The 25,511-nt window shown below is 36.6% G+C and overlaps 1 protein-coding gene across 1 annotated transcript; it reads left to right on the forward strand.

Moving 5' to 3' along the window:
• The first annotated feature begins 3,460 nt into the window (after window positions 1–3,460).
• On the forward strand, window positions 3,461–25,472 carry Hmx (H6 family homeobox). Its single transcript, XM_014241601.3, has 3 exons — window positions 3,461–4,873; window positions 18,714–18,823; window positions 23,258–25,472. The coding sequence occupies exons 1-3, from the start codon at window positions 4,074–4,076 to the stop codon at window positions 24,046–24,048; spliced, it is 1,701 nt and encodes a 566-aa protein (XP_014097076.1). The 5' UTR covers window positions 3,461–4,073; the 3' UTR covers window positions 24,049–25,472.
• The last annotated feature ends 39 nt before the right edge of the window (window positions 25,473–25,511 follow it).

The raw sequence follows: 25,511 nt of genomic DNA on the forward strand, positions 1-25,511 counted from the left end.
CAAATATGGTTTCTATAGTTTTTGATTAAGTTAAGCGTTTACGAGATATTCACCGTCAAAAAAAAAGCAAAAACAAAAAAGGAAAAAAGAGGCCATTTTTGGTAGAGCAGTAAAACCATGAGCTTTGCAATTAAAAATGATGTTTTTTCTTATTTTCCATTACAATTAAGAGCTGATACTTGGATATAGGAGGAAAGAGAAACATTCGTTTTTTTACCCACCCTAGTATATATAATAAAACTCTTAAAATATATAAACTCTAATAAATTTAAGAATGAGACTTTTTATTATTTTTATGCTACTACTAGTTTTGGGACATGGAACAACTTTGTTAGAACTCCATTTGTACGAGTAATATCGGTTAAGCAGAAATTTGGTTATCAATTGCTTTGATACATAAGTATATACTCAAGTAAATAGGTACGTTTCACTGCATATACTCGTATGTATAGATATGTGGATTTAGAGTACTTACATATTTAGTAGAAATTGGTTAAGAGGAGATTGGAAAAGAAGAGTAATTAAAAGGCGTTTTAGGGGGCTGCTACTGTTATCTTTATTATTGTTACATCTGCGTTAAAAACATCACCTCCATTTTTCATACATACACAGGCAAAATTTCCAACACCCATTAACGTTTTAAATACAGTGTTTCTTTTCCCCTAGAACCCACCTGTCTAACAAACTTAGATACAAACACACCAACATGGTGCTTTTGAATGTTGCACTCTGAAACGCACTTACCAAAGCAATATCCTAAACAGGATAAATGTAATTGCGCATGAATTTCTACGCATTTTTCCTCCGATCGCCTCCACTTGAACCTCCGGTGCACCATAAGATGATGCTGTTGGTACTGCTGTGGTGGCTTTGTTGGGCTGCTTTTGTTATCTTATTTGGCGGTATGCCCATTCGCATTTGCTGCTGTCACCCATAGTGTTTGCAGCCCAATATCAAAAGTGGAAGTGTACAAAGAGAAGGAGATAACAAATATGGAGTAGGTATGAGTGCCGCGTTATAGCAGTGCATTCCTGAAGCTTTTCTCCGGGCCAAGTCAGGCGTTAGAGCTGATTGGATGGTTCTGTGAGTCGCAAAATGTTCGCAATAGACACGCCTACTGTACTCAATAGAATAGTTATTTAGGCACATTACTCTCGAAGCGTTGTTATTTTATTTCTCATCGACTCAGTTGTTTGTTGCTTCTCTCGTTTATTAAACGCTCTGGATTTAGACAAAATATTCCAATTTGAATTGCAGACTCTCGCTAGAGTCGAAATCGAGAGAGAGAGAGAGAGTGGTGTAACTCAAGGAAGTTATACTTTTTGAGTAAAGGGAGGAAACGCGCTTTCAATGAGCGCGTTGCTCGTCCTTGTTTCATTTTCCCTTCCAATTCATTAGCAAGGAGATTTGTGATGCTAATACAAAATGAAATCGAAACAATGGGTAAATTTTGTGCTACAAGAAATATAATTTAATCGATTTTAAAATAGATTTATGGACTATATTTATAAGTCGGCATATATTAATGAATTTCCAAAAATTTAAGTGCTGATATTTAGTTCAAAATAAAGCAAATAGTTTTTCTACAGTATAATTCAGATTTACGGGAATGTTATAGGCTGCATTTGAAAGTGTACCTGTGTAAAATTCGACTATTTTGTATTTGCAAAAGGCTTACAAAGACACAAGAATGTCTTATACTGATCAAAGTTGGTAACTTAATTTACATTGAGTTCTAAAAAATCATTTACGAGTTTTGTTTCTTCTATGTTTTGGCACACAATAAATGAAAAAGGTACGTTTAAAAAATGGGGTTTCAGTGCAGTTTAATTCAATTGGTATATGCCAATATATGTACATATATTAATTTATTTTTCTACATACATATAAAATAAAGGTGTATTCGAACTTTTCGTATGATTTCTTTACTCTGTACTTTGAAGTAGCTTTAAATGTCCTTACTTCGTATATGACTCTGAACAGATATCATAGAGTACTCCAGTAAAAGTACTTACATAGTATGGATTACAGATACTTTTGGATCAATAGTGAGTAAGTGTCTCAATAAAATGTAAGAAACCTTAACAATTTATTTACATTTTGACACGATCCTAGTTAATTTTGTAGAACAACAATAGCTGTCAGTTAAGACATATTATTGGTGCATAATTCGCTTCTATTTGTGCAGAGTGTAGGGTATCCTAGAATGATTAGAAGAGAAGTTTTATCTTGTCAGAAGTCAAAGCGACCACTTTAGACAGTCTATAAAAACGCTATGATTTCATATATACATACAAACAAACACTAGAGCTGCTCAAAAACACTTCTCGAGCTTACAAAATACTTCAATTCAGAAGAAAACAGAACATAACGTCTGTAATCATGGTCTATTATTTAACCATTACTATAGATATATTAAACAACAGGAAATCAATACTTTAAACGGTGTGGAAATTTGAATAAGTCAGTATTCTAACGTAATTACTCATTTCATGAAACAAGCCTAAACCTTGTGATATAATTTATAGATTACAGGCGTAACCATTCCCTTCACCACGAGTTCAACCTTTCTTGTGTTAATAGAAATGTTCCACAATTTGATTTAATTTCATTCCACATCCCCTCTGACCACTTACGCACATCGCTTACCACCGGAATGTTCAAACTATCTTTTGTGTATAATTTAATAGTGTCACACTTGACCTTTGTATGTGAATTGATTGATTCGCTAGCTGCATGACTGCCTGGCTAGCGCCGCTAAGTCAATGGTTCCTATTCCGAAACAACTTACGTATATATGGGACGAATTGGAAATGAAACAGTAATTGCGTATCCTTAAGAATTTAACCAATAGCGAGTGTAAGTGTAGTGATATGGTAGTTAGGGCACTGAAATCTTACTAACTTAGTTAAATGTAAGGAAAACAAATGATTTGATATTTTCTGTAGCAACAATTAAATGCTAAAAAGTGTTGATGCGGTTGCGGAGCAATTGCTGTTGGAGAATGGACGTAAGTGAAAGATAACGAAGAACGAAGGAGTGAGTTGCTCAATGTGGCAACCGCTGTTGAAATTAAAACACAGCCAACCGACCAACCAGCTAACCAACCCCTTGCAAGGCAGTGCGCGACGAGGTAGAGTCGATATTGATTGCTCTTTCGCGCACATTCATGAAATTGAGTGTTGCAGAGGTTGGCTGAGTAGAAAGAGGCGCGGTGTGTTTTACTTGTTTATGTATGTATGTGCAACGACACTCAGACCGCGAACAATATGCGATTTCCGAGCAACCCTCCTAACGTTATGCGGGATGCAAGGGTTCTACTATGTAGAGTGATTTCAGAGACTAAAGATGTGTGTAGTATATGCGTTTTCATAAAACCGTGGAAAACCATTTTAGCGCGAAGACCAAAAGAATTCCGACCAACCACCTCAGTTCTAGTTATGCAGTGTGGCTACAAAGTATACAGTATACAGGTTCGCAGAGCGGCTTAAACGACCGGGGGTTAAATCGTGGAAAACAATAAAACTAAACGATCGTCTAAGAACAAACAAATAAACCAACCAGCAGCCGGACAGACATACAGTCGTAGAGACAATCGCATAGACAGGCGGGCGGCGGTCGAATGCTTTCAGTGAAACAGAACACTTTTCATTGAGCTGCGCGAGGACGATGAAGTTTCGAATTCAAAATTTTAGTTTAAATGCGAAGCATAGGTGAAACGGTAAAGACGTCCTATCGATTTCTGCGGGTGTACGAGTACGCGTGTCTAAATAACGGTGTTAAGTTGAATGTAACTTTCAAGTGTGTTCATAGTTCAGAAGTTTTAAATCGAAATATTATGACTATACTTATTAAGAACAAAGAGTTTATGTATATTTCTAGTCGATATAAAACTATGCGAACATATGGAAACTGAAAAACCGTAGGCAAATTTTAAATTTTTAAAAGAGTTTGTGCTGATTAAAGGGAATTAGTGCATTTCGATTAAGACTTTGACAACAAGAGTGCAAATACATATCCAACCAGTAATCCCAAATCTTTGCAAATTTAGCTAACAAAGTTATACATACCAAATGTCTTCCTCAGAGGCTGAAGTTGATATCAGCGTAGTGTCCAGCCCTGAACCCAGTCCCGCCGGTTGTGGTAATGGCAGCGACACACCGTTACGCTCGGCTTCGCCGACGCCCTCCAACGGAAGTACTCCAACAGCGATATCAACGCCAAGTACAGCAGCCGGAACACCTACTTCCAGTGCTCATTTCCACAACTCGACCGCTACGGCTTTGTCTGCTGTACCGCCGACGGTTCTACACCATCACCTGCAACATCACCTTAGCAGTTTAAGCGGTCACCCGGTGGCATTACATCACGCTTTGCACAGCTTCGGTCATCTGCATGCAGCGTATCCTGCCCATCAACAGTTACTGCAACACGCAGCGATTACACCAACAGCGGGTCAAATGGCTTTGGCCTCAGTGGCGGTGGATCGACTTAGTCCGCCGGCTATGGCTGCTATGGCGCCTCATTCACCTGAACGTAATGGCAACGATGATGTTACTTCCTTAACGGGAAATAATAATAACAATGATAGCAAGCTTTTGAATCACAATAATAATAGCGACAGCAACGGCAGTAGTCAGAATATGGCGTCAGGCCGTGGAGAGGCGAGCAACGGTTGCAGCGCTGTGTCCGGAAATGGTAAAGCCACAACCGGCAATGGATTTACTAGTTTCTCTATATCGAGTATCCTTAGCCGCAGTGAACCGTCGAAAAAGAATGGCAGTAGCCATAGTGTACCAACGCTAATCACACCGATACCCCAACTGCCACAGTCTGGCACCGGCGGCCCACAAGATGCGGCGATGATTTCTAGGTAGGTATTACAGGCTTACACTAATTTCACTAATACTATTAAACCCAAGACCATATCCAGTGTTGTTTGTGAATTTTTCGGTGTTAAACAAAGGTGGAAAATATGATTTTTCAAATTTAGTTACAGAAAACTCTTGAACGCACAAGTGAAAACATTCTAAATTTGTGGGTCATTCGACAGGTTGTCAATTTTCAGTTATTACATGTGTAAAATTGTTGTTCTAATTTGAAGACTCTTACGACTTTCCCTTTTCCAAACTTTTTTGGAAAATATCTTATAGTAGAACTTCTCCTCCTACTTTGGATATGTAAGAAATATTGTGAGTCGCAAAGTCATACCTTTGGAACTTTCTTAAATATTTTAATGTTAAACACCAGTCATTAGAGTTTAAACATTGCTAATCGCAATTCCCAGGAATTCAAGTTATTAATTGACGACTACCACCAAATTTTTATCTGAAATATGACTCAGGTGTTAGCCGGGCTTTCTGTGAAGAAAGACCAACAGAGTTTTTTCGTAAATGTCTTTTCCGGATACCTAATATTTAGAAAAGAGTTTAAAAGAGATTGAACTACACAAGTTTTTTCTTTATCATCCTTTATTAATTCTCTCTATGTATAATTTCTTGCGTTACGTCAAAATATTTGGCAAGCTGTCATAAAAGATCTCTGCCATTGAAAAATTGCATCGCTGATAAATATACTAAACGTTAACTCAACGACTTATTTGAGCTTAAATTAATCATAATTCCAAATTACATTAAAATACTATACTTGTATGTGTGTGCATGCGCCAACCTGGAAAGGAAATAAACAAACAAACATCGTTGATTGCACGCAAAAGAAATACACGAAAAACAATTTTCAGATGATAAAATGATAAAAACTTCATTGCGCAGCCACACGTCAAGCAAAGCGCCAAACGGGTCACGCATGCCCCATGCCACAATATTGCAGGGGAATGCATAACATTTACACCTTAGTGGCTTGATACCCTCAAGATCTAATTGGCAATACGCTTTTTCAACAACTAACTGTTCATGAGTTATAACCAACGAAAAATTGTTCTAGTAGGACAACATTCACTGAGTAGACGCCTCAACTTACCGCCGATCATGCTGCTCGTACTCGCGGCGAAGTCAATTGCTGCCGCTGTTACCAGCGCATCCGACTGCTGTTGATCGTTATCTACCCACGCGCTGGCGCAGACACGATCCGGCAATCGTAAGTAGTAGGTAGCCAGTGTTGAAGGGGCGCGTGCGCACATACGCGTTTAATGAAATGAAAATGATCATTATTATTAAAGCCTCAAATGTCAAAATGCCAGTTGTGCATGGCACAGGGCCGATAGATGACCAAGAGTTGGGCACTTCGCCCTTTCCCTTTTTATTGTTTTCTTTATTTACTGTTTCATTTTTTTTCTTATTGTATCGCTTTGTTGTTATTGCATTTAAATAAAAAAGTGAATGTCAGGATTACCGGAGGATCAGCACACGGTCATACGTACATACTTGTATATATTATATGAAAATACTCGATTGCATAAGAATGTGTATGTAGATGTTTGGTTTGAGTTTGGCGGGAAAGATAATTTAAGTGCAACATTTTTTTAATTCAACACATTCGTTAATCGCTTGACGTAATATGATCTTTGATTACGAAATTTTTTTATTTTAGCCCTTTATGTTGCCTTTTTTGTATATGGAATTTATTAATGAACCCAACGGCTGGCAGCAGTTGGCTCTTAATAGGTGCGTAAATTCCATTCGTTGTCGTTTTAAATGCGCAATGACTTACAATCGTGACGCCGATCAACTTAAGGACTTTAGCATAACATAGGTATTAGTGAGTTAAATTTCGATCAGATGTTCAGCTCATTTTTGGTAATTTAATGCTTATAATTAAGTCTCCTTCGGGCTTTCGTGCATATTTATCAGCTTGTGCCCACATATTGACGTACATATATAGAAATATTATCGAAAATTGTGTCCACAGGTAGAGCCTTTTTAAAAATAATAATTAATTTAGTAAGATATGGTAGTTAATGGCTTACATGGTATACACTTGTATTGGCCAAAACGAACAAAAGTTTTTTTTATTGCGTATATCCTTTTTAAATTAATCCAAATTTCATAAAATCTAATTACTCCCAAGATTCCCAAGAACGTGCCAAAACTTTAAACGCGATTATTTCAAAATAAGGTTTTACAAAAAGTCCCGTTGCGCTCAGTACCGTTGAGCAAGGTTTTTCGAGGAAACCAAAAATCGAACTTTTCAGTCAAATGAACATTATAGGTGTAAAAATGTTTATTTCGCTAAATCCTTCGTACAAGTACGGCGTTATGATGTAAACTAAAGCAAAGTGTTGTTTTATTAGATTGCAGATAATCTATCGCCCACTTATCAAGCTCAACGCAAAGCGCGTAAGAAAAAAGTATCAGCTCAACAGTTGTAGTGCCAACAAATGGGCACATTATTCACTCAGAAAATTAATTTAACAACTTCAGACATACATGAATGTATACGCGGGGTTTAGTTATTAAAAAATTTTTGTATTTGAAATACTATTTATACACCCCGACACTTCCGGCTTTCTCAGCTAGACTGTGGTTGATTCAGTTATCCCCACGAAATGACAAAAATCGACATACATACAATACATGAGGTTCTCTTGATCCATACCTAAGATTTTTCGACGTCACAATGGACTTCTCATTCAACTGGCCATCTGTCTGTCAAATCAAATCTAACTGTTTATACTACATCTGATTTACAGCCAAATTTATATATTCAGCTAAATTTTCGCAATTGCTTCAGATCTGTGAATGTAATAAGTTACAATGTGAGATATTTAGAAAATATATGTATATAATACATATTTGGATCCAAGTGTGTAAAAATAATTGTTATGGTTTTCTTGTCAAAAATTCAAATATATGTAAATTTCTTAGAATTAATGAATTTATTAAGTTTAATTAACACCAGCCTGGCAAAATGAAAAATTACGTATTTATTTATCAATTTTGCAGTTGACGAAATAATGTTATCTTTAAAAGATTTGGCAAATATTTGAATTTTCGCAAGCGAACTTGTTTTGTGTTTTAAAAGCAAATGAAATGTTTAAATATAAAAATCCTTTCGATATCTTACAATGCTAGTGAATGAATTCAAGTGCGAAAAACTGAAAAAAAAACAAATTCAAAATCAAATGAAACCAAAATACATAAAAATGCACTCCGCAAGGATGTAAGGGTCTGCCTTCAACCTGGGTAACGGGCAACGAATCCTTAAAATGCAGCACAGCCTGTATCTGTATGTAATTTAATATTGTTGAGAATGTGCAAGAACAAGCAAACATGAGACTATCAGACTTATGCACAAATGAACATTTATTGTTACGTATGTATGTGTGCACATATGTTTGGCATGAACACAAGGATAAAAAGAGAGTTATTTTCGGACTTCCTCCCATCAAGTTAAGCTGAAGCGAGATAAGTTGAGTTAGATGTGAGTAATGGTTTCGAGTAGATGAAACCCCAACAAGATTAGACAGCGAGCATAGCGGAATGAGCAAGAATTGTAGGAAACACCTAAGCAACCACCAACGATGTACATATATTTTGAAGGGTGCTAGGCTAAAAAAGAATCACAAAAACATAAATTAAACATGTATGTGTATCTGTGACCATTGAAAACACCCAAATTCGTAAATAAATCTCAGTTGTGTGTGGTATATTCTACGGAGTTTGTGCTTTTACATTTGTACCGAGGAAAATAGCACTGCTTATGAGTATTACAAATATTTTACTGAAATTTCAGTTCCACATGCGAATTAAGTATTTTCATCAAAAATATGAGCATATACATACGTAAATAAATTTTATGTTGGTATTTGGACTGCAGTACGGCGTTTTGTGCGTTTGTTCTTAGTTTAAAAAAATTGCTTTGCAATAATTATAAATGAGGTCAACCAATTTCCCATTACTGATATTTTTCATTCCACAACTTGTATAATTCAAATTTACTGCCATGTGACTTTGTGTACACACAAAATTTTGTATATAATGTGTATAAATACGATTTTTGTACGTTTACATTTGTAATTATCGCATAATTACAATCTAATTGCTGCTCTATGCGTTTCTCTGTTCAACGCACGCACACATGCAACAAATGCATGAATATATAAGGGTTGCATTACGTGAGCAGGGGTTAGACGGGATGCCTTTTGCATGTACTTCTGATTCTATTTGAGAGAAACCAAAATAAGCTTATCATTCAGATGGGATTAACGTTCACGTAAACGTCGCATAGTTATGTATGTATGTACATACATACGTACCATATAAGCATATTTTTTTAAGGGCATATAAATAATTATGTTTGGAATAAAATGTGGGCCCTCATATTGCAATTTAATGGGAATATTGTATTTCATTAAGGAAATCAAACACTGATCTTGATTTCATTCCGCTTGGTTCAATACCCGACTGTGCGCTGCCGATGAATTGGCAGACAGCCGAGCAGTCTTCCTTCAGAGGATAATTTGTGAATTGACTCACGATGCTTATCATTGATACACATACATACATAGATCTCGATACGCCTGGTTTGCGTACACAATTTAATTTAAAAATTTGTTTCTCACAAAAGTATGAAAGATTGGAAAACCTCACTTTTCATATTTTATGCGGTTTAGCTTCTAAAGCAGGCAGTGAGACGGCCATGGGCCCCGTTGGGATAAAAAGGCGTGTTGCCGATTGGCACGTGCGGTTAAGAAACTAAATTGCAAGTGTTGAGGAGATATTCTCAAAATTATGTGAAACATGGCAATTGTGATGATTTGCGTTTGATTAAGTTAAGGCTTTGAATAAAAAATCCCGAATTAAAATCTAAAGCAACAAAAGCAAAGCAGAGCTGCGCTAGTACACAACTGCCCACTCAAGAAGCGACTGTTATTTAAAAAATGAATGCTATTTATCTTTTTTACTTCCTCTATGCTATGTTTCATCCGCACCGCTGCGTGTCAAAATGTCACTTCTATGGTTTTATTGTATTAGTAGTACAGCTTGTAGCTATTTGTTGTACTAATTACGCGCATTTAAATAAGCTAATGCCAACTCAATTTCACAGTACGTTGTGAAATATTGCCCGCAGCCATGCGCCTCTAAAACATAAAGCATTTCGACCCCAACAATTAAAAATATACTGGCGATGCTGCCAAAGTAGCGGGAAATAATTCGGCTGTCTGAATGATGATGTGAAATAAATCCAGAGCTTATTGTGAGCGCTTTTTTGCTTACCTGCGGGCACACGGACACAGGCGCAGTGATATTTGAGGCGGAAATGCTGCGGTGGCCATGTTGATTTTTAGCTATTAACATGAGACTCCCCTTAGCAGAAAGACCAAATGGCAACTAACCACCGGTCGCCTTGAGCGTTAAGTAAAAACAACTATGATTAGTGTTGTGATTGCCCAAGCAGCTGTTTTTGTTGCCTCCACAACTTCCTACAAGTATGTATTTCGACATTTTCTGCGCGCGCTTGCTAAACGCTATAACAGTGGCCAAATGTCATCACACTCCCAAATCTATGTATCACTCACAAACATTCTTGTAAATATCCGTAACGAGTATATATATTTACATATCTTTGGAGTGCTTGGATATCCTCATTGAGAAAAACGCTAAAAGTATTCTTTGACGAAGACTCACATTGGAGCAACGTTTAAAAATTTGTCTCCAAAACTCCCGATTTGTTTAACTACTAATCTACAATGATGTCACATATTTTTAAGTTAACGGGTCCTTCCAAGAGCAGTTTTTCGTATGTTCCTAATTGGAGAACTAAATGGCCGTAATTGATGGGACTCTTCAGGAGCATAAGATAGCTACGATCTTTATATTTTTTTTTTATTTTCTTATGGTTAATTTCGCAAGGCGTTAAAATGAGGTAAATAAATAAATACACATTTTGCAGGCAATTACTTAGCAATTTTCAAATTCAATTTCAGCAAACTTTCGCTTAAAACTTCACATTGGCGTGTTCTAATTGGCTCAACACAACACTTACATACTCGGCTATTGTTACAAATGCAATCAATTGTGTACGATTAAAAGCGATTTGTGCGTGCGTCTGTGTATGTGTAACCAAATGCTAAATTAAAAAACGAAACTTAAACATTCAAATTGCCTAGATCATTCATGCATGCAAGATTTAAATGTAATTGCCTGCATTTATAGACACATACTCACACACTTTAACAGACTTAAAGACACTTATTATTTTGTATGAGTGCACGCATATGTGTGTGTGTGTACATGCCAATATAACCCAAAATGAATACTCAATACGTCATTGACATTTTCATTTTCATATTCGGGCGCCAACACACTGAGCTACCGTCAAGTTGCGGGTTAATAAGCGGGCTGGCTGCCACTTATGTGCGAATACAAACGTATGTGTATTTATATGAGTAGCGCTTGAGCAGCCACAGCATATCAAAATATTAGCAGCAGCTTAAGTACAACAATTTTTCCTCCCGAATGGCTTTGTTGCCTTAGGCAAAAAATGCTGGCGTCATTAAGCAGGATTACGCGTACAACTTGTGTGCCGCAAATAAACACACATACACACATGCAAGCAAATGCGTAAAGTAGTTTTCAAAAATAGTTATTACGTACCTGGACTATTGTGCGCTGATCCCTTCTGGTAAACTTTTCCATTGTCGAGATGCATGTAGATGTGGTGTAAATAATGCATTGACATTTGGCAACATTTTCATTTAGTCTTTTTGTCGAGTACTCGTATGTTGTTGTAATTCTCGAAGGTCTCTCTGGCATTAGTGATTGTTCGTTCAGTGATTACCAATGTACAATATTTGTTTGGGTTCAGTGATGTATCAAAATAGACGTGGTAGTAGGGCTGGAAGTAGTAGAATATTCATTGACTTGTTAAAAATAAAAATGGGAAGTTGGTGTTAGGTGCTCGAAAATGCTACATTTCATTTTAAAATTTTCAGTTCTTGAGGAGACTTGTATTATTCGACAAGCGCAACATTTTCGATTATCTATATATAATAATCATGAATATTAAAAAAAAACAAGAGTTTAAAGGCATTTAAATTTTACTTAAGAGAAATATTCTTACTTGTTTGGCGCTCACTTTAAGTACGAACCCACCTAAATTGCTGAGCTTTTAATGCTTCTGCATAAAAAAGGCAAATATTTTAAGTATCATTTAGAAAATTCCACAAATAGTTTGCATGCACGTGAATTTGTGGTGTAGTTTTTATACCTGGCCTATTAGAGTAAATAAAAGCCCCTCAATAAGCTCTTTCTAAATTGACGATGTAAACATGAACCTGTTCAGCACATAAAGAACGCTTCAAGAAACCCTACAAATGCCATAATTTCCACTTGACGCTAAGCTGTTTGTTGTTCTATGAGTTGTTGCTATTGTTTTTCGCAATCTACTTTATGATTGTTCTAAAACCATTTTTGAACTGTTTGCACCTTCTGGAATATAAAACTTTTGATGAGGATGGACAAATAAACGGTAATAACGACTTACATATCTTTGAAAGAGATTGTATGTGTAGGTATGTATGCATATGCCAAAAATGATTAAAAGAAGAAAACGTGTTTAAGGTTGTCTCAGCAATAAAAATTGATTTTATATTTTAAGTGTAAGCTGCTCCATGAAGACGGCTGTATACATCTTGGGCTTACCTTTGTTGGTTTAATTTGCTGATTGCAGTGGAATTGAGTTTGCAGGTGCGTATTATGAAACTGGACCTGTGTTTAATCTCTGTTCTCTTGCACATTTTCCGAGAAAGTAAGCCTATTCGATGACAATCCATTTTATAATTAAACTGAAATAGAAATCGCATTAAATCAAAATTTTTAATGCAAAACGATAGGGTCTCTTAGTGATCTGTCATACAGGGGCTTGTAAGATTATATCTTGATAGCTATACATGTTTAGGTAATAATCGGCATCGATTTGCCATTTCTCCGCTCGCTAACCTTGAGTGCGGTGTTCCCTCAACAACTAAGTTAGCGAGGTGAATTCAATAAAAGACATCTAGCGAAAAGCTCAATAAAGTTTCTTTAACGCTACCAGGCTTTGGTTTTAGATTTTAGATAAGTTTTATGATTGTGAATAGCTTAAATGACAAATTACTGTAAAATCGTAAGTATTTATTTATTCCATTTTTATTAAAAGTTTTAAAGAAGAATTCCTCCATCAAAGATGTGCATTTTTCGATAGTTCTTTTTCTTCGGTTGCCACTACAAACAGCAAATCCTTCAAGTCGCCTATTGGAAATTGATATGGGAGAATATCGATTTATTTACAGCTTTTAGTTTATTTATTTACAGTTTAGTTTAGCGTTTTTAGCATTTTATTGCTCATTTCTTGTTTCATTTTTGCCTTTTTTCACTGTGACATTTAGCAGTGATTATTTTTTAAAATACTGACTGCATTGTTTATATACTGGTTGCGGGTGTTTTGTTACCTTGGCCAAAGCGAAAGAGGTCAGGGCAATGCGAATGTCGTAATTTACTGCTGACCAGTTCGGAGGGCTAGAATGTCTTCAGATGAAGCCAGCAAACCAGACAAATTGCAATAGACTAAAAAATATCACATACAAAGCAGACAAAATAAACCGAAATAAAGAGCGATGCACGTGGAGAACACATTGACCCGGGTAGGTGGTTTGTGGTGGTGGGAGTGAAAAACAACTGAGTGAATGTAGGAACATATAACAATCACAGTTGCAAGAGACTAGTCTACACGGGTCAGTATGTACACGGTCAAAGGGGCTAACGGAATGCCGCAGGATGGTACTGCTGCCCAGTTGTAGGTTAAGCAACTGGAGCTCTGAGTGTTTTGCGGGTTATATGGGATTGAGAAGGGTTTGCTGGTTGGGACTGGCATGGAATGAAACTTAAAACGTTTAAACATTGACTTTTTGTTGGCTTTAATTAGAAACTGCATTTGTCGGAAGTGCGTCCAAGTCAACTGAGAAACGTGCGAAAAAGAAAAACGAAGGGGCACCAAACAGAAATATAATTACAGTTGGAAAGGGGGTGGTGTGATATCGTAATCGATAAATAATTAAATTAAACCAAGTAAGGAAGAGCTAAGATCGGATGTAACCGAACATTTTATACTCTCGCAAAGTCAAACTGTATACTCGTTTTAGATTTCTTTGTGGATCTTGCCGCCTTATTCTTGTTGACCGATATTTTCGCTAAAAAGAATTTTTGGTCACAAGGTGGCATACTTTAAACGTATTATTCACGCAAAGTTTTACGCCGATTTTGATTTGCATAGTGGAAAGTGAAAGAATCAGATAGACTTTAAAATTATGTTATATGGAAAGTAGGCGTGGTTGTAATTCGATTTCGCCCATTTTCGCACCATAGCATAGAAATATAAAAAAATGTTATGTGTCAAATTTGGTTGAAATCGGTTAAAAAGATCCCAAGATATGGGTTTTCACCTAAAAGTGGGCGGTGTCACGCCCACTGTCTAATTTTGAACGCGGTTCCTATAAAGTCATCTCATACCATCTTACCACCAAAATTTAATGTCTCTGGCGTGTTTAGTGCTTGATTTATCGCGCTTTTAGTAGTCTTTAACAGTACCGTTATATGGGGAGTGGGCGGAGTTGCCACCCGATTTCAAACAATTTCACACTGTCTATAGGGGTGCTAAAAAAATGTTTTATAACTGTAGCCGTTTAGAAGATATGCACATTAAACCTATTAGGGGGCGGGACCACGCCCACTTTTTAAAAAACTTTTAAACTACAGATGCCCCTCCATAATGTGATCCTGTATACCAAATCACAGTCTTTTATCTTATTGTGGAGCTTAGTTATTGCAATTTATTTGTTTTTGGTTAATGGCGTGGCAGTGGTCCGATTACGCTCATCTGCCATACCAACCGTCTTATGGTACCAAGAAACATGTGTAGCAAGCCTCACAAAGATATCTCACTTTTTACTCAAGTTACAGCTTGCACAGACGGACGGACGGACGGACGGACGGACGGACGGACGGACTTCAATTCGTCTCTTTATCCTGATCATTTATACTTATATATATAACCATATATCTAACTCGATTAGGTTTATATGATACAAACAACCATTAGGTGAACAAAACTATTATACTCTGTAGCAACATGTTGCAAGAGTATAAAAAGGGCGAAGAATTTGTGGGAAATTTTTTATTTACTGAATGACGATTTGTACTCGAAGTGCCTGACAAATTTTTTTACCCTAAACCTTACTTATGTCTTCCATTAAAATGTTAAAATGCATTTCATATGTATACTTGTTAGTAAGTATAATACTTGAGGACTATATTTGTAATCTTTTACATACAAACTATACAAGTATACGAATAAGTAGACATAAATATTTGTGGGAATTCATCGCATAAATATCAAGCGTTTAACATTTGAATACCAGTAAAAGAGCAATAAGTCAAAAGCGCCAGCTTATCGTATTAAAATTGGCTTATAAAATAACAACACGAATTCTGACAGAGCTGCAAGGAAATTCAAAATCGATGTGATCTTAATTGGATGTATTATCGATAAGCGCAATTATGTGTCGCTTCTTCAACAGCAGAATATTTTTGAGATTTGAATTACAAGGTACACAATATAACATATATGTAAGTTCAGAACGTAAAATATATAAATTATGTACGATACAAAATTGATAGGAAATTAAACCCTTATTTTTAGATATACTAAAACAAGAGTTATTTGAGAATTATATACTTCTTTAATGTTTTTATACTCTCGCAACCTGTTGCTAGAGAGTATAATAGTTTTGTTCACCTAACGGTTGTTTGTATCACCCAAAACTAATTGAGTTAGATATGGGGTTATATATATAATACATAAATGATCAAGATGAAGAGACGAGTTGAAATCCGGGTGACTGTCTGTCCGTCCGTCCGTCTATGCAAAATTAACTTTATTTAACTTGGTACACATGTTTCTAGGTGCCATAAGACGGTTGATATTGCAGATGAGCGTAATCGGACCATTGCCACGCCCACAAAACGCTATTAATCAAACGCCATAAAACAAATAAATTGCCATAACTAAGCTACACAATAAGATATAAGACTGTTATTTGGCATACGGGATCACATTAGGGAAAGGCATCAAGAGTTAACAATTTTTTTAAACAGTGGGCGTGTTCCCGCCTTTCAATAGGTTTAATGTGCATATCTCCAAAACCGCTAAAGCTACAATAACACAACCTCCTTAGAGCAAGCGTTTTCAGCACCTCTATCGACAGTGTGAAAATGGGTGAAACCAGGTGACAACCCCGCCCTCTCCCCATATAAGGGTACTGTTAAAAACTACTAAAAGCGCACAGACATAAAATTTTATCTCAGGGATAGTATGAGATGACTTTATAGGAGCCGCGTTCAAAATTAGACAGTGGGCGTTACACCCCCCACTTTTAGGTGAAAACCCATATCTTGGGATCTGCTTAACCGATTTCAACCAAATTCAGTTCACAACCAAATTCAGTTCACAGTAAACAAAAAGAAATTAAGTATGACTACTATTATTTTTAGCTCAACTGTATACAACATATTAATCTAGTCTAAATAAAGCAGTTGTTCTCTGCCTTACAGGATTTCATTGCAAGGTACAAATAAAATCAAAGCCAATAAGACAAACATCTCAATCAACATTCTACTTTATAAGCTGTCATATAAAACCAAATAACCCCACTGCCCGGGTTTATCGACCCACATCCGCATATCACGCGATGAGAGTCTAAGCACCCCTCGAAACCGCTAATGCCGAATGAATGCATGCTTTAACGAAATCACTTAAGTGCCTCAGCCATTAGAAATTAGAAACCAACTACCCACACTCTTGTCTCTATCAGACTTAAACATACACACTAGCTGCAAAAGTTTGGCTCGTCCATGCAGTCCAACCCTCAATTACCCCATGAACAGAGCCCCCCACTTTCACTGCCTCTGCCCTGCCTTGGCTGCCGCAACTTCTTTGGCCGGCCTGGCGTTGTTGTTTGTGTGCGCTTGAATGATTCGAGTTGAGAGTTTGATTTAGCACATGATATAAATAAATAAAAATGTATTTGTTTAGAAGCTCTTTAGCGCCGAGTAGCGGAAAAGCGCCATAATGCGAAGAAGCTGTTCGAGATGAATGTGGCGGTTGTCATGAGGGAAATCGGCTGATTCGGAAGGATGCGAGCGAGCAGCAAGCAGCAAGATATCCGTTTGCACATACAGTGTGCATGTATCTATGTGCCAGTAAGGGAGGAGCCATTAAGTGTTTGTGTGCGTTTGTGCTTAAACGTTTAAGTAACTTATAAAAGGGATGAATTTGCTCGCCAAGATGTTCACAATAAAGGCACCATTATTTTTTCGTCTGAGAAGATGACGACCATGTACATCTGCACATATGTATATATGTATTTACATATGTGTATATTCGGGTGTTAGTTAGTTTTGAAAAAAAAAATTCTATTGGTTACATATTGTAGTGTAAGAAATTTCTTGTTTGATTGTACAAGGTACAATTCAAAAGTTCCAGGACTTTTTAAACAACTCGGCTTCTAGTGGCGCCATCTGTCTGAAATTGGAATCCCTCAATTGTGTATTCTTCAGTGTTGTCGTATAAAATTTATATAACAGCTGACTTGTATAACAGCTGAGATATCGCGCTACATGTGACTTTACATTTGTAGTGTCGATCGGAAAATGAGCATCGAACAAAGAGCCAACATTAAGTTTTATTTTAAACTTGGTAAAACTTTTACCAAAAGTCATCAAATGATGAAACAAGTTTATGGCGATGATTGTCTATCCCGTAGCCGTATTCACGAGTGGTTTCAAAGTTTTCAAGAGGGACGGGAGGACTTGGAAAACGACGAACGTTCGGGCCGGCCAAAAGATGTTGTGAACGAAAAAAACACGGAAATTGTGCGTTAATTCATTAAAAAAAAAACCGAAAACATCGCTTAAATATATGGAATCGGAATTATCAAAATCCGCAGCGGCGATTTATCGGCTTTTGACAGAAAATTTGGGCCTCAGAAAGGTTTGTGCTCGATTTGTCCCGCACACTTTGAAACAACACGAAAAAGACCTCAGAATCAGACAGATTTTTTTTACCAAAAATCGCATTCATATCATCAACCATTCACCCTATTCGTCTGATATGGCACCCTGCGATTTTTATTTGTTCGGAAAACTACATTTGGCCATGAAAGGAAACCGCTATGCTGACGTTGATGCCATCCAAAAGGCGACGACCGCCATCCTCAACGCTATACCGACAAATGACCTAAAAAATTCATTCGATAACCTTCTTGAACGTGCAAAACGTTGTATTCATGCGGAAGGAGACTATTTTGAAGGCGACCAATAAATTTTTCAAAAAAAAAAACAAATAATATTCGTTTTTTAATAAAAGTCCTGAAACTTTTGAATTGCACCTTGTAGTTACTTATGTAGATACATGCTCATATATACAGACTTAACTATTTACAACAAGAACGTTTACATATTAAGGATTTTGTAAGGGGGATAATATATTTTGCATTTGTGCCAAATACACATGGGGATATTTGTATGAACATATGCATAGTTTTGTTTAGTATACCGGTTATACGGCAAACAAAAAAATTGCACTAGACTTTATTAGTTTTTAATTAAATAATACCACATCGGATTGCCATTCATTATCTTGAACTAAATGTACATTTTGTTTCTTACTAACAACAGCAAACTAAAATTAATGAGTTGGGTAATTTTTGTTAATTGCAGATTGGGTTTCATATCGCAATGGGGCGCTCTAGCTGGTCGTTATGCGGCGCTGTGTCCTCCTGGCTGGCCATGGGCGCCACAACGGTTACCATTTCACAGTCCCACACATGGTAAGTACCGGTAAATTTAATCACAATATAATTTTTTTATATTGATTCAAAGAGTAGTTATTGCACCGGTTTGGTTTTGATTTTTTAAGGCAATTTTTTAAAGCAAGTACCTTAATATCATTTTTAATTATTAGACCAGTGAAAAAGTAACATTTTATTCCGCAATTGAAGTTTGAAGGCTTTGATGTCAACTTATCCACTCACATTGGTCGTTCAGGTCTTGAGGTTAATTGAAGCAGGTTTGAATTTTCTTGATGTGTGTCCATTTTGAAATCTTATTGATTAACGCAATGCTTTTCCCAGCAAATATATATATATATATATATATATATATTGTATGTATTTATGCAAACACAATAACTTTAATTATATAATTAAATTTAATTTAATTGAAATTAATTTATTGTTAGAGTTGCGTGTATTATTCAAAGAAACCAATAGGTTTAATTTTATTAACCTCTGTATATTACTCGAATAGGTCGTGAACTCACTTAGTTTCATAACTATACTTTGCATGCCCGAAATATTTATATTGACACTAAGGAAAGAAATCCACTTTATCTCATTAAAATATCACACATTTTGACCATCATAAATGGTTTAGAGTCATACGGAAAGTCAAAATGGATGGAAATCATTATATCGCGTATATTGAGGCTAGCGGAGGATCTGGACTGACTGCATTCACTTTTGCGATTACTCAAGTATTCGAGAACCGGAACCCAATTTTCGAATACTTTTTCCACTAAATCGAGTCGTGTGTCATGAATAGCACGTTTAATATTGACTTCTAAAGCTTGAAGAGAGTCTGGTTTATTGCTAAAGACCAATGACCGATATTTTCAGAATTAAGCTGTAACATATCTAATATATTACGTTCGCTTTATATTGGTGCACCATTTTACTTATTAATCGATATATACTGTATTATTATAGCCAACCGAAAGTTTAAATTCAATTATTATGTATAGGGAGCTAAAAGTAGTATTGGCCCGATTTTATTTTATGTCACAAGAAAAAACTTTTGGAGCTTTTTTATAGCTTTCTGTATGTTTTCGCTTAACGGCGAACGGACTTAGGAGCGTGGCAAAGGCCCGATTTTTGCAATACACGTGAAAGTTTCATCAAGATATTTCAATTTTTACTCGAGTTATCACTTGCTGGGATGGTGGGACGGCCGGTCGGCAGACGGACAGTCACTCGGAATTCAACACGTGTCGTCGTCCTGATCATTACTACATACATAAGTTCACATCTATCTCGATTAGCTTAAGGTGTTACAAACAAAATTTATGTAACTATTATACTCTGTATCAGCATGTTGCGAGAGTATCTTCTATCTATCTATATAAAAATTAAACCCATTTCCCGTTGTCACGCCATAATTTGAGAACGGCTAGACCGATTTGGCTGTTTTTTTGTAGTTTTTTAATACTCTGTAGAAGGTTCTTACGGAAAAAAATATTAAGAAAATGTCTCAGAAAGATTGAAAAAATACATTTAATTTTGCATATTTTAAAAGAGTTCAAGGGGATTCGAGGATGGTTTAGATTCACAATTTGGTCCATTGGAAAATGTTTATTTAACTAATTTTTCATTTATATGTAGTTGTTAATTTTGGAATGTTTTACATTGGATCCGGTAGACTTCGCTACCATCGCAGATGTTAGAACGTTTTTCATATAATTCCGGCAGACAGACTTTTCTCGCGGCTAATTATACGTTGCGTGCTCGAGAGTAGGAAAACTATCGAATTTATTTGTTTATACCTCTCAAGGATTAACCAAAAATATTGTACATCCTATGGTATTACGATAGCTTCAGTTTTTGTAGATAATTAACTCTAAGAATAAATACCCGTTATAGAATAGATTCAACCTTTTCACAATCAATTAAAACGACTTCAAGTTTTCATTCAATACAGCTTCTACAATAAACATCTCTGAAAGCATTCTAATATACATATTGACAAGCTATCGACTGGTCGGATTGTGGTAAATATATATGAATGAAGTTAGATATTGTAATAAGTTTGTAATAAAAATATTCATCAAAACGGTCTAATTGTTACAGCTCATTTCAAAAAGTTTGCATTTAAGATGTGAGGACAACATCTGTCGGGCTTCTAGTATAATATAAATTACCATAATTAGTATAAACGAATCGAAGATATTTTCTATAAAAAATACAATAAACAAGTTTCATAAAGTTTATACATAATATACTACACAAAATAACTAGGGAATTGCATAAAATAACTTTTCCTCTTTATTGAATGATATCTTGTTAAAGTTTTAAGGTCAACTATATATTTAAATAAATTTAAATTTGTTTAAATAAACAATAAATATTACTTTACTACCTTTGTGCCCACCTTAAAACTATTTCTTGCTTAACTTACTTCTGTGACACGTGAGCTTTTTCTGGCGTACCTAACCATTGTTTAGGATTATAAAACACTCTGAACCGTTCAGCTTTAAATTTGTGCTCAACTTGCTTTTAAGCTTCAATTGCCTGCAATAGCAATGCTTTAAGGAATTCGCGCTATGTCTTTGACAAGTGAATTGGCAACATGTAACGGTGCTAAGTTTACAAATATTCCACTAATAGTCTAGACGCGGTGCGTAATCGCCACTTTGCATAATCGTCGAATTCTTTGTGACATTCTTGAATGTCGCCTTCGATTAAATTCCGTTCTGTCTTAGTGCGCCGCTTTGCGTTTCAATTTGCAGTCAATTTGAAGCCACAAAAGCCTTACACACACATGCGTACATGCATTAGTGTGCAACTGCATTTGCGACCGTTAGCAGCAGTGTATAACAGGTGCCTCCTACCGCTTGCGAGCTAACCCACCAACTTTGCTCAGTGCATTGCATTCTCGGTGCTTCGATCGGTTTTCAATTAATTGCAATTTGTAGCAGGGATTAAGTTACATTGCTTAAGTACATCGCATCGGTTGAGGTTTTTTACACCACTATGCACATCCAACTATGTGCCTGAGTGGGTGGATCAACGGTCAAACCGACGTGTGTGGAATTTTAGTCGCACATCCACGTATATTGTGGATAGGGTGGCGAGTGCAGCGTGTTTTCGCGCATTCCCAATAGTTTAAGCCTATTTAATTGGTCTGTTAAATTAAGTAACTACAATCGCAATTGAATTTGTGCATGTAAATTGGCCTTAAGTTTGTACGTTATTATCGCCGTTGGAATGTACTTAAGTTAATAGCGGAATAACACACATATGCAAATATTTGTTACTATAGTACACACCCTCTTGGGAAAAAATGGAGTTTTATTTGTAGAAAATTTGAAACAATTTACTTCATCAGATTCTTATACAAGTAGTATGAGTCTTCGTTTACGCTATTTTAATTTTTCTGCGGGGGGTTGTTGCAGGTACATATAAGTACATTTGCTCATATATGGATTTACCTCAGCAAACAAATCAAAAATCACTGAAAATTCACTGTCTTGCAAGAGCGAGTATTCACATATGATACATATACTCGTAACTGTTTAGAAAGCTAGTAGTACATTATCTACAAATTAATATAGAATTTCCAAAAGTAAAAATAAAATTAAATTTGTTTGCCAGACCATATATATACATAAAATCCGTAAAAATAGACAATTAATTTCCAAAAAAATCTTTGTTTACTTATGTAAAAGACAATGTGTGAAATTGTTATAAAAATAACTTAAATTGAATATAGTTTTTTAATCCACGTAAAGTTAGTTATGAATATAATGCGAAACGCATTTTTATTCTTTTTCCAAAATCTCTTTTTTAACATCTCTAAGACAAAAATAAATTTTCACTTCAAATTAAGAAATGAAGAAATCATGATTGCTAGCACTTTGGTCTAATAGGTTAGTTTTGGGGAAATAGAACGACTGACAGCCATTTTAAAAAGTGTTTGAACACTCTCGCTCACACATATTCAAAGTGCGGAGGAAGTAGCACTCAGTGGCTGTAGAAATAAATAGAAGTGGAACACAAACGCCCACTAACTGCCACTTAATTACATTACCCACCACTAACACATATTAACAGAAAATGTACACAAAGTAACCACGAGGTTTCCAACCTCTAGCGAACCAGACGCTCTCGTTTCACACGTTTCACGCGAGCGTCTAGCTGAGCGAGCTTACTCACTGCTCCTGCGCCTTGAACACTCATTTAGAAGCTGAAAACGAGTGAGTTTCAGCACTACAAAATAATTTTTTAGCCGTAGAAACATTAGCACAAGCAATGTATGTGGATAAGGGTCGTATAAGCAGCAACCCCGGAACTCACAGCTTTCCTGTTTAGTACCAACAATGAAGAAAGTAGTCACAGACATTCACATTTGCGATTCCAGTTCATCATTTATTACTCTTAAACAAATAACCCACACTAATTAGATTCTCTCGTTTCTCTTTCTCATTGCAGACAGTTCCTCAACCAACACAACGGAGAATCCTTCCTCGCCTACATCACTAAGCCCAAACCATATTGGGAACAACAGCAGCAGCAACACTCACGGCAACGGTGGCAACAATGGTCATAGCAATGGCAATAAATCGCCATCGCCGCATGGTTACAGTCATAGCCAACAACAACATTCACATCTGATACATCCGCATCAACCTTCAACGCCGACTAGTAGTGGCGGCGGTAGCAATGGACATCCGCTGCTCAGCCACCACAGCTCGCATTCGAATTCCAGTTATTTACTGCCCAGCAGTTCCAACGAGTCCGACGATGATGGCGAAGAGATTATTGAAGAAGACGATGGCAATGATGGACCCTCAGATGGCTCTTCGCCACAAGGTGGCGATGGAAATCAAACGAAGCGCAAGAAAAAGACTCGCACAGTGTTTTCGCGAGCACAGGTCTTTCAGTTGGAGTCCACATTCGATCTGAAACGCTACCTCAGCTCTTCGGAGCGTGCTGGTTTAGCTGCCTCGCTACGTCTCACTGAGACACAAGTGAAAATTTGGTTTCAAAATCGGCGCAACAAATGGAAACGTCAGCTAGCGGCCGAATTGGAGGCAGCCAACATGGCGAATATGGCGCATGCCGCACAACGTTTGGTGCGCGTTCCAGTGCTCTATCATGACGGCTCTGGTGCGGGATTCGTTCCTCCCCCACCACCGCATCACCATCCCATGCAGTATTATGCAGCGGCAGCAGCACGCAATACAAGCCCACCACGGCCACCCCTCTCGTCGCTCGTATAGGGCGTGGGGTGCCTGGCGGCCGCGGTGGTACCCAACTGCGGCGGTCCAATCTCATTGCGAAAGCCGCCATACACCATTCATGCACCAACATCGCCAACTCCGACATCAGTACACGATATGGATGACTCAGATACAGAGGAGGAAGCCGCAATCGATGTGGAAGCCGACGAGGATGAGGAGGAGCTGCGTGTAACGCAAGCGCAGTTAGCACAGGGCAATAGGGATTCAACTAGCGGCGGCGGCAGAGACGTGTTGCGGAAAACGACACCATTCGAGCTGTTGGCGAAAAGTGTCAATTGCCTGGAGATGCACAGCAGCGGTGGTGGCAAGGAGCTGATTATCAACAGTGCTGGTGGCGCCAGCAGTGACAACTGTGTTGAAAGAGCCACCACAGTGCACAAGGTGTACTAACAGCATGGAGAGAAGGACGAGAGGCTTTCAACGCTTGTCGGAAGAATCTCGAAAGTGTTGTAAATTTTTATTGAGCCATAATGTAGCAAAGATTGATGGGAGGGGAAGTACTGAAAAAATTGGTTTCACATAAAAGGAATTTCCCTTGTTTAAGTGCAGGAAGGTAACAACAACAAATCTTAAAAGCTAACTGAAGCGGGGTACATTGGTCGAAGAGTGTACGTAAAAATGTTTGAATGTTTTCCCTTAAATTTAAAGTGTGGTCTGCATAATAAGAAAGTGCTAAGTAAAAATAGTAATCAATGTTCAAACGTTTCTGGTTTCCAAGTAAAAAAAAACAACAAAGCAATACAAAACGAAATTTTGACTAAGAAACCTATTCTACCTATACCTGTAAAAAGTCGTTCTCTTTCGTTTTCTCCTCTTGGCTACTAATTTTGTAAATAATTAAATGTTGGCATACGGTGTCTCTTTGCTCAACATTTGTGCTTACAATTAAAAACATCTATAAAAGATATACTATGTATATATATTTATCTAAATACGATTATAAATGTATATATGTGTACTCAGAGGCTTAAAACAGTCGGGTTTGTAAAATATGTATGTAGGACTCTATAGATATATATGTTTGTTTTGTTAAAAAAATCTTTCATTAAATATTGCACAGGTATGCGATTATACGTTCATTAAGTCATATAAATTAGTTATGTACGTATTTATGTAGCGTCGCATTTATGTATGCAAGCAGCGTATAAAGCCAAAAAGTAGTTTAGATATATATACATATAATTCTTATATATAAACATATACATTAATGCCCTTTGCTCTAATTAATGCAAGTACTTAATTACACTAATAATTATTACATATACCTACACAATTGGAATGATGCCCAGTTAGCGTGTACATAGTTAAATTATGCCAAAATAAATGTTAATATCATACCTAAGAGAAAGTTTAATAAAAAATGAAAAAATGAATAATAAATTGCTTATTTATGGAAAATTAAAGTATGCAAATTACAAAGTTTTGTGTTTTTATTAATATTC

Source organism: Bactrocera oleae, chromosome 2 (genome assembly GCF_042242935.1).
Source record: "Bactrocera oleae isolate idBacOlea1 chromosome 2, idBacOlea1, whole genome shotgun sequence".
NCBI classification, from domain to species: Eukaryota; Metazoa; Arthropoda; class Insecta; order Diptera; family Tephritidae; genus Bactrocera; species Bactrocera oleae.

What these genes read in the sequence shown, in the direction of transcription:
- Hmx (XM_014241601.3), top strand. Translation starts at nt 4,074, where the DNA reads ATGTCTTCCTCAGAGGCTGAAGTTGATATCAGCGTAGTGTCCAGCCCT. An exon ending in GATGCGGCGATGATTTCTAG is followed by an intron (nt 4,874 to 18,713) that starts GTAGGTATTACA and finishes TGTTAATTGCAG; the next exon opens with ATTGGGTTTCATATCGCAAT. An exon ending in ATTTCACAGTCCCACACATG is followed by an intron (nt 18,824 to 23,257) that starts GTAAGTACCGGT and finishes TTCTCATTGCAG; the next exon opens with ACAGTTCCTCAACCAACACA.